This window comes from Theropithecus gelada, chromosome 13 (assembly GCF_003255815.1).
Source record: "Theropithecus gelada isolate Dixy chromosome 13, Tgel_1.0, whole genome shotgun sequence".
NCBI lineage: Eukaryota > Metazoa > Chordata > Mammalia > Primates > Cercopithecidae > Theropithecus > Theropithecus gelada.
This window is the reverse complement of record NC_037681.1, coordinates 10,289,625-10,300,201: the sequence shown is the minus strand read 5'-3', so window position 1 is coordinate 10,300,201 and position 10,577 is coordinate 10,289,625. Positions and strand designations below refer to the sequence as shown.

At 41.4% G+C, this 10,577-nt stretch overlaps 1 protein-coding gene across 2 annotated transcripts in view; it reads right to left on the bottom strand.

Annotated features, from left to right (window-relative positions):
- Nucleotides 1–1,492: 1,492 nt before the first annotated feature.
- ST6GAL2 (ST6 beta-galactoside alpha-2,6-sialyltransferase 2) overlaps nucleotides 1,493–10,577 on the bottom strand; it is an 86,660-nt gene continuing 77,575 nt past the window's right edge. For both annotated transcript variants that reach the window (XM_025354186.1, XM_025354187.1), the window contains exon 6: nucleotides 1,493–6,805. In XM_025354186.1, coding sequence (XP_025209971.1) covers nucleotides 6,534–6,805 — 272 coding nt within the window. In that variant the 3' untranslated portion in view covers nucleotides 1,493–6,533. The remainder of the gene's footprint in view (nucleotides 6,806–10,577) is intronic.

The window sequence follows — 10,577 nt, the reverse complement described above, 5'->3', positions numbered from 1 at the left end:
GCTAATATAGTACCTATTTTAGAAGGTGTTCTTATGATGATTACATGTACATCATCTACCACAAGACCAGCCTAGAGTTTTCCACAGATTGTATTCATGATCAGAGGTCAGCAAACTGTTTCTGTAAAGGGCCAGGTTGGCATGGTGGCTGCAGAGTCTCTGTTGCAACTCAACTCTACCCTTGTAGGGTGAAAGCAACCATAGACATGTGAATGAATGAGTGTGGCTGTGTTCCAATAAAACTTTATTTACAAAAGTAGGTTGTGGGCCAGCCCCTGCTCTAGGCAATGAGGGGCTTGCAGAGATCTAGTGCAGGAGGGCCTTCTCCCTGCCACGCTGTGTGCACCAGGGTGTCTTGAACACAGTGCTTCAGTGCATTCAGTGGGGTTGCCTGGGTATGCCTTTGGTTATGAGGTAGTTCTGTTTCTGATTGCAAAAAATCGTTGATTTTGATATGCAAATGGCATCTGGGACCCCTGGACTTACTTTTCACTCCCTCTCACTTTAGCCTTCTCTCTCTATCCTGCTGTTCACTTCACCTCCTTCCCCTAGCTCCTGCCGTCTGGGAATGCAACTTATCTTACACAATTCCTTTCTCTTCCTCTGAATCCTCCCAGCAGCATCTAGCGCTAACTGACACCGAGTCTCCTGTGTGTGCCCCTCAAAGTCCCCGGGGTTTGTGCATGCCTGGCTTCTCCAAGAACATGGAATAATATCCTTCCAGTGATCTACTCCAGCCCTTCCCGATCAGGGCTGGTGTAGCCAGGTCTACCTTTTAATTACCTGGAAGAAAGTGGTCAGCTTGTGGGGAACGAAATATGACAACAGCACGAAGGTGGTGGAGTCGTCTCTGATTCAGCACAGCTGTTTGAGGTGATGGAAGACTCTGAATTTCCTACCTGCTCACACTGTCCTCACACCAAAAACCCCAAAGACTTCCTTGATTGGAGGATTTCCTCACATTCTAAACAGAAAGCGCAAATGACCGAGAATTTCTTTCCAGGAGCCTAATTAACTGATTTTCCCTTCACGTCACAAGTATGAAAATATCAAGGCTAATTTGACATTGTGGTGGGTTGCAGGTGACTCAGCTGTCTTTAGGCTTTTCTCAAATAACTTATTTATGTTTTCCAAGACTGAATGCCCTGTCAAGCCGAGGAAGAGTCTCCCAAAGCCATGCATTCATCAAAACCCTGGCTTATTAAGTCAACATCAAGATTTGTTAGCCTCAATATGCCTTTTCCACTTGATTTCGCCACTTTCATTCTCCTGCATGTGGCAATTAATCCCTGGAAGAAAAAACCCCGCCCACCTGTGGTTTCAGGCCCAGGCTGCGTCCATATTCATGGCTGAAGGCCTGCTGCTGTTCCTTCTGTTGCCACTCAGTCTTCTAATTAGATTTCAGCTTTGCCATTTGTTTTCCTAGGGATGGATTGTTACTTTGCCACTTCCGCATTTGTATGTGTAACTTCTATGAATTAAAACAAGAAACTTCTAGACAAATGAAAACATGTTTTATTTACAAGAAAAAAGTCTGTACATTGTGTATACATAAAAATATACAAAACCAAAATAGAAAATATCAAAGTGTTAAAATGTGTACAAACACTTTTAAAATGCGACTCCTGGAAAACTTCAAGCCTTAATTAGTTTGAAGAGTACACATTTCATTTTAAAAATTATTATACAAAAGAATTCCCAAAGCTGTTAAAAAAGTTCACTGGTTTCCACTGGAAGAACTAAGTATTTCATCTAGAGTAAAACAGGATTTGTTATAAATGTTACATTTTAACACTCCCGGTGCAATTTCTTTGTTTCAAATCTACCTAGCAAGAAGACTATTTTCCATAGAACCAGTAAAAGTTTCTTCTAGTCTTTGAAAGCCATGAGCTATAGCTAAGCTTCCCTTCAAAGTTCAGTGTTAAATCAGGCTTCTGACTAGGATACAATATTAAGGTAGTGTTCTACCTACATAGTGCCTTTTAAATAATTCTGTCAGACCATTTTAACGTATCCAAGATGTGCAGAGTATGAGTGTGTGGGAAGTGGTTGGCGGAGGACTGAATTTTTTTTTTTAACAGAAGGACATATAACATTTGTTTCCTTCTCTTAAAATATTAGTGGTTACATAATTAAAATAAAATTTATAGTAAAGGCTTCAGTCAAAAACATTGATGAAAAAGCAATATGAAACCAACCATGTTTGTAGATATGTATATACACAATTATATAACTATATCTACTACATGTATGCTTTTTATACTAAGAACTAGATCATTGTCTTTACTTCTTTAAATTTCATTAGCTCAAGTTTGAACAGAAACATGTTAGATTACTTTTTTTTAACCAAAAGGCTTCATTCATTTAATAAAACAAGAACTTAACATTTTATTTCCTTGAACCGACAGAGAAATACCTTTCATTTATCAAGTGTGTAAATAATGCCCATGTGACACAAACATGCATAATAATCTCACAATGAGGATATCCAGAGTATAAAAGACAAGTTGAAACTCAGGAACATGTTACCTAAACAATTAATTTCCAGATAGAGTTGCCTTGATCAGTCACGTAACCACTGGGTAAGAGTTCTAAACTATCAGAAAGTCAGAAATCGAAACAGACAATACAATAGAACAGACTTGGAAGCTACCTGGCCAATAGGTTCACTCATGTCTCTCTGATAATTCCCCTGATCCCACCTCACTCCCTTTCTCTGTCTCTTACCACAGCTAAGCAGAAATTCAACCAGGTAACTGACCACATGTAGTGCATGTTGATCGATAAGAAAAATTGGAGAGAGAACTTGAATCATGGCATTTGTTTGTATGAAATTCTTCTATCATATACTGGCACTCATCTAAGACTGATCCCACTTAATGCACCCAAACGGGATCTACCTAATTAATGCAGGAGATGTGTTACTGCTTAGAAGAGTCAATCAGCAGCATGAGTATGATCCGTCCCAGCAGAATGACCTGGCTCATATACATGTAAGAGAGTGACCCAGCTACTTTGATTTCCTAATTTTGAAAATGCTAATGATTATTTTAGCACTTCTTTTTGTGCAGATGCTATGGCTACAATGACCGAGGACTACTGGAGAGTCCAGGGTTGATTAAGTGTCTAGCTGAGAGACCAAGAGGACCAGACACATGGGAAGTGCTGTTCCTCAAAGCTCTGCCTTCAGGCAGACAAGGAAATACCTGGTCATTCAAAGATGTATAAAAGCCCCCCTTGCCCATTTTAATGCACAAGCCTGATGCTGACATGCAACTTTTAATTGACCATCCCTTGGTCCTGAGCACAAAGTTCTCTGTAGGAGCAGCTCTATAAGGACGTAGTGGGAAAGGTCAGCTCCCTGGGACGAGCATTGGTATTCCATGAGAACACCAGGTCTGTAAAGGTTACCTGCCTGCTTGGTGTGACCCGCTGGAGAAATAAGTTAGGGAGAGTCTAGATGTGGTTGAATTGTCATTGCTGGTCAAAATTTGTTTCTTTGTGATAACAACAACAACAATGGGTGAAATTATCTTGAAATACAAAAGAATGTTTGTTGGTCCTGAGAGTGCAAAAAGGAATCCTTAACAGCTTTGGCTTGCACCAAGAGGATTTTTTACCAGCTTCCCTTCATAAGAGAGGATGGAGGATTTTGGAAGAGACAGAACCTGGGAGAAATTCAGTGAGCTGCCACTTATTGTTAACTACTCCACAGAAGAACTGTGTGTTTACTGGAATTCAGTAAATGTAAGGATTTAGGCATGTAAAGATTTAGTCAATGTCTGGCAAAATACTGCCACTTAGGACCCATTTGGCTAATACTAGAAGTAGTCATCACGTTAACTATAACTGCCTAACATTTTTTAGAAGTTAAATAACTTAAACTTTTATAGAAGAATGCCCAGTCAATACTATATTAATATGTGTATTACATTTACTGACTGTTGAACAGACCCTGATTCCCAAGAGTCTTTAAGGCTATAATAAAAGCAAAAATTGTAATTAAATTTCCGTCGTACTCTTCAGTCTTTCTTGTAACCTCAGTGAAACTGAAAGTACTATTTTAAAAGTACAATGATTACAACAAAATTCTATTTAAAAATCTTTTAAGTGTGGGGTTCTGAGGCTTTTGAACTTGAATACTTACACTGACCCCCATAAATTCTCCTCTAACCAAGTTCTCATGTCAGCCAAGGGGGATTGTGCTGGATAGTGAGGATGCCTACAAGTAAATCCACTCGCAAAACTATAAAAGGAGCTTCAATAGTCAGGGGCATTTAATGGCCGGGAAGATCTAGAAAGATCCAAGGATTGTAGGGAGTAATATTCACCCACCAGAGCCACCTCACCCACATTCCAGAGCTGCTGAACTGATTACACACATGTAAACATAAGGACGAGACCAAGTTCTTTCAAGAAATTAGAAAGGAACAGCCGGGCACGGGTGGCTCACGCCTGTAATCCCAGCACTTTGGGAGGCCAAGGCAGGCAGATCACAAGGTCAGGAGATCGAGACCATCGTGGCTAACATGGTGAAACCCTGTCTCTACTAAAAATACAAAAAAGTAGCCGGGCATGGTGGCGGGCACCTGTAGTCCCAGCTACTTGGGAGGCTGAAGCAGAAGAATGGTGTGAACCCAGGAGGTGGAGCTGGCAGTGAGCCGAGATGGCACCACTGCACTCCAGCCTGGGTGACACAACGAGACTCCGTTTCAAAAAAAAAAAAAAAAGAAATTAGAAAGGAACATGGCTTAACCATGTCTATTTAGACATAAGTTAATACATAGGACAAAGTTATCTATCCCTTCTCATAGACTTAATAACAAAACTCTCAAAATGGGCTTTTATTGGATATTGTTGTGATTAAGACTTTCCAATTTTTCCTTCACTATTATAATAAGCTATAGGAGATGTCTTGTTATTCAGCTCCATATCTGCTGAATAGACTAACCAAACAGAAGCCGCCAGTCTCTGTAAGCCGTTTTTGCTCAAGAAAATAGTCCTGAGAACAGTCTAGAAACCAATCCTGAAACAAGTAAAACTTTTCCACTAAACTCTCCTGACATTCATACACTTTGCAAGGGAGAACGCCTTTAATTAAGCTGCTATTGTCACTGCAACAAGTCTTAACTGTACCATGGAGATACGTTTTGGTTATACATTGAAATAATAGCATGTTTAATTAAAGTATTACAAAATGTTTCTGTTTCACTGTATTCTCGGCAAAAAATGTTCAGTGTATCAGTGACAGTTGAGATTTAAAAAAAAAATCAACCCTGAATATAGCTAACATATTGGGATGAAAATTTCCCTCTAGGTGCCTTTCCCTCTGAAGCATCTAGATATTTTCCTTGTTAATAAGCAATGCTTTCACATAAATGATTTAATTACATGGCTTTGTCATGCTGCTGACATAAAACATATCTGCGAAAGCAAGGATTGGATTCCTAAATGTCTGTAGGAAGATTTAGTGAAGATTCAGTGCTCATCACTCTTGAGCGCCCCCTGGTTGATGAAACCTGCCGGAAACTCATACAATAAAGACAGGCGTGCATCCCTAGAAGCACAGAGTGACGGCTCCGAAATCTTTCCTTCTAGTTTGGAAGGAGCGAGGTGTCTCCTGTCTTCCCCAGCATGGCTGTGCCAATTGTCAGGTGTGTCACTGACTACGCAAAAGCTGTGGGGTAGATCTGCAGGTGAGGAGGTACAAGGCAGAACAGCCAGAACCGGGAAGTGTCCAGGGGCACCTGCAGCCCCGTGATTCTGTGTCACTTGCCGGTGATGTGCCTCCTGGTGGATGTGATACTAATGCTCCTGGTTGAAATTCTGCAGGGAAACAAAGGGCCTCCTCTGTGCTGCTATATGGAATTTGGCTTTTTCTTGGACCTTTCAAGGTGTATGTTTTCTGGTTCTAGAGCTCCGTCTTGACGCACAGAAAGCAAAGCATTCAGTGGGCAATGGGAAGCAGAGATGAAGAATGCAACGGCTGGAAACACAAGCATTTGCCAGGATGTGCTGGGAATTTTTGCTGTAAAACACATCTGAGTGATAATTTCAATGTTTGTCATAAAACCTAGGATATTTAATGATGAAGGCATGTATCAGTGATGCACTTGATGCTGTAAATGATGTCCCTCAACTTGGATGTTTCTAAATATAAACCACTTCCTGTGGTCAGGAGCATCACCAAAACCTATTACTGAAACCAACCCTGATGAGGGGTACTCATGGCAGAAGAGTAAGTTGTTAACATTTCTGGAGGTACCATACCCATGGTCATACACGTGTTTTCTTTCTAGCTATCCTTTGTTTTGCATCTTTCTTGTGCCCTACTTTTTAAAAAATCCGTTTCTATATTCAAAGCAGTAATAAATACTCAATGGCTTAGAAAGTGAAGAATTCTCATGACCACCACTAAATTACAGTTTAAAGACTCAAAACTACATTGTCTAAAATCTATCTTCAAGTATTCTTTTGTGACTTTGAGTACAACAGTAGTACCTTATTGCACATTGATTCCCAAGAAACCCTTTTTAAGAGTGTGGAATGACTGGACTCGGTGCAGGGCAGTGCACCGTCTGGAAGCCAGGCAGAACCACCTTGCCCTTGCGTTGCAAATCCCCCTGCGTGCCTGTGTTCAGGCGCTGCACCAGAAGCTTCTCATAGAGCAGCGGGTGGTACGCCCCAAGGGTGCAGGCTGCGTCGTAGTACAGCTCGTGGTAGTGGCACAGCTCCGTCTGCCGCACGGACGGGATGTATTCGTACACGTGCACCTCTCTGCACATGGACATCATGATGAGGATTCCTGACATGAAAACGAAAAATTAGAACCTAATGAACAACTCCACATGAGAGGAATGATTTTTTTTTGGGGGGGGGTGGTTGTGATGGGGTATGACTGTGGCAAGAGACACTTGCTTTGCATTCACTTTTTTGTTATTGTTACATTTGCAACGTTATAACTTCCATTAAGTGGTGTGTATGCAGTTCATGGAGTATGGGTGCATATTAAAATGTAATACTCTCTCTCTATATATATCTATTCACTCATTCAATTTATCACTGTGGGCCTGGTAAGGAGAGATGAAAAGAAGTCAGTGAACTTAAGGGAACCACACTCTAGTGAAGAACAGATTTGCAACCCCCAAATCAGAGTCTCCTATATCACGTTCTACACACATGTCCCATCTGGTTTGCAATGGTGGGACTGTTACATTCCAAAGAAACAAATGCCATAAAAACTAAATTATAAAATAGTTGCTTGATTATAAATTGACTATAATACAGTTGTTCGAAAAGTTGTAACATAAAACTGTACAATGGACCAGCTCTTATAAAATACTATAGTTCTCTGAATGGAAAGAAATGGAGTTAGAGGGACACAGAGTTTAAGATTCATATTAACAAAATTATTTTTCTCACTGCACTATCACTGTTAAAGGTTTAATTTTTTCATGTTTCAAATAAACAGCTATAACAGCTAATCATCACTGAGTAGATTTTATTCTTTTTTTTCTTTTTTTTTGAGACAGAGTCTCACTGTGTCACCCAGGCTGGAGTGCAGTGGCACGATCTCCGCTCACTGCAAGCTCCACCTCCCAGATTCACGCCATTCTCTTCCCTCAGCCTCCTGAGTAGCTAGGACTACAGGTGCCCACCACCACGCCTGGCTAATTTTTTGTATTTTTAGTAGAGACAGGATTTCACCGTTTTAGCCAGGATGGTGTCGATCTCCTGACCTTGTGATCCGCCCACCTCGGCCTCTCAAAGTGCTGGGATTACAGGCGCGAGCCACCGCGCCCAGCCTGAGTACATTTTATTCTTCATCTAGACTAATGGCTTTCTTTCTTTTCTCAACACCATCAGTGCCACTATTAACTTGAAAGTTTAAAAAAAACATGCTTATCTGTTTTCTGAAAGGGATATCCCTTGTTATAAAAAACATAAAGCAGCAGTTATTCTTGTTATATAGCCAATATTTATCTGAAGATGACAGTAATATTCCCTAATTAATCAACCATGTGTGCAACACAAAAATCTCATATCAGAGGAGTCCTGTATAAGGGACACTGGGAGAGAAGAGAGAAGGGGCCTAATTTTGCTGAGGGGATCCAGAAAGGTTGCCCAAAAGTGGAGAAGTGTGAAGCTCAAGGGGCTGCCTGGTAGAAGGAAACAGGAGAAGGGATACTGCTCCAGAGACAGCAAGGATAGCTTGCATAGAAGATGTCAGAGTCATGATACGGTATCATAGTTGAGAGTAAAACACACTCTTAACAAAGAGAAGGGGATTATGCAGTTCAAATTCTATGCAGTCAAGTTGCTCTCAAGAGCGATGGTCAGAACCTCAGGTTACTGGATCAATTCCTCTTGTTTTTCTCCCAGGTCCTTCTACCACTTTCCTTCCTTCTTCCACGGCTGCCTGGCCGCTGCCACTCCCTTAGGTTAGCCCAAAGCATGTGATTCAGGCATTCAGGTGGCACCAATTGAGAACAAGGAAGCAGCACCCCCCAGATGCTCAGAGTGTCTGCACCCATGGAGAAACATGAATGCAGGTGGTCAAAAGTTTGCCTCCTGATTGGTAATGACTGCTCTCAAACATTTTTTCTCCCCTGCATAAAATCATATACAAGGAATTCACATGGTGAATGACATCTGCCCATGGAGAATTAAATTCTTTTATTTCCAGTCACTTGCCGACGTGGTGAAATCCCATCTCTACTAAAAATACAAAAAACTAGCTGGGCATGGTGGCATGCGCTGGTATTCTTAGCTACTTGAGAGGCTGAGGCAGGAGAATCACTTGAGCCTGGGAGGTGGAGGATGCAGTGAGCCAAGACTGCACCACTGCACTCCAGCCTGGGCGACAGAGTGTGACTCTGTCTCAAAACAAAACAAAACAACCCACAGACAAACCTAAACAAACAAGAAACGCTCTGGTGTGAATGTTCTCTGGTGGCTGAAGTTTTCCCAGAGCCTGTGTCTGTGAAGCTGAGGACAGCTTCATGCTTTCTAATCAGGGGCTACAGACCAAGTTGCTGTGCATTGCCCAGCACTGGGGGCTCCCTCTCACCTGGGTGTGACATCTGCTCTGCCAGCTCTGCACAAGGAACCACATTGAAGGAGGTGGACTTCATCACGGGCATCATTAATCGATATATTTATTACAACACTTTCCTTGCACATGGCAGGGAGGTGGCTCCAAGGGTGTCTTTTGCACAAAGTCACTGTATAACCTAGCAGTGGAACTGTACCCAGAAACCACAATTCTTTGCTACTTGGGCATTTCTATGAGCTAATAACCCAATGGCATCCATAAGGACTGGAGTCAATTGTGTTGGAGTTGTGACCTTTGCAACTCTGGCTCTTAAACTGGATGGTTTTCAAAAGCCAATCTTATACTTAGGGGAGTATGTTAGCCATGCAGTTGGTCCTCCCCATGAAGCAGTAGTCCTCAGAGTTCAGCATAGAAAAGAATGACACAGGCAGCTTGATCAAATGCAGGTTCCTGGGACTTGTCTTCATTTCCAGAAATTCAGGTTCCATTGGTTTGTGCTGGGGTCCAGGAATCGGAATTTTTAACAAGCATTCCCTTTAGGTGAAAGGCCAGTTAGAGAAAATCTCCAAACTATCACAGACCAATGCTTTTGTAAAACACCATAATGAGGAATTATGAGAAAAATGATCACCTATTTGGATGCCATGGCTACGGGAAATTGCTGTAAGGTGTGTAAATCCTTCCAGTTTCTACAGTAATCTAGTTGCAGAGCAATAAGACACGTTCCTGGACCAGTGCGGGTCTCGTCTCCTGCTCTAAAGAAAAGGTTGTTCGAACACACATTTTCTGAGAACTGCTGAGGAATCCCTAAGTTGTCTCATAGGCAGGAAGACATTCTGTATGTTGACAGCTAATCTAGATTTGAACTGCTACCAAATCCAAGTAACTCTGGGGAGTTTCCCTATACATCCTTGCTATCCTCTTGGACTCAGAGAGCTATCAGATGCTTGAATCTGATTGTTTTTCCAGAGACAAATTTTACTCTTGCTGCTAGTTAACCGTTATATCTTAAATCATGTTGTCTGCTAAATATACAATATAGATTTTGTCACAGACTATGCAAATAGTTATGCTTTCAATATATGTAAATAGGTACACTTTTAGTATTTTCTTATATAAGTACTCTATATTTAAAAAGAACTTCTTCAGCTTCAGAAATAGAGGGATTTGTCAGTTAGCTCATGGTAGTCCAAATTGAAAGCCAATAGATGCTATGAGAGTGGGTGTTTGACCTGAGTTTTCTGCACAGTTCTTCCTGATCTTTACCTATTGGATACAGATTTAGCAACAATGATTTCTCCATCTTGTTTTGTAGTCTCATGAACTTGTGGCTGCCTGAAACTATGAACCATGGCTTGGAGCATCCTAAAATTAAAGTAACAGTAGAATCTACCCTGAGTGTTTAAGTGGCAGCCAGCTGCAGCCACTGATATGGAATTGGTATGGAGGCATCTTCCAAAAAAAAATGAAAAAATTAATTTAAAACTCACTATGGAGTAAGGCGTGCAGTGGCTCACGCCTG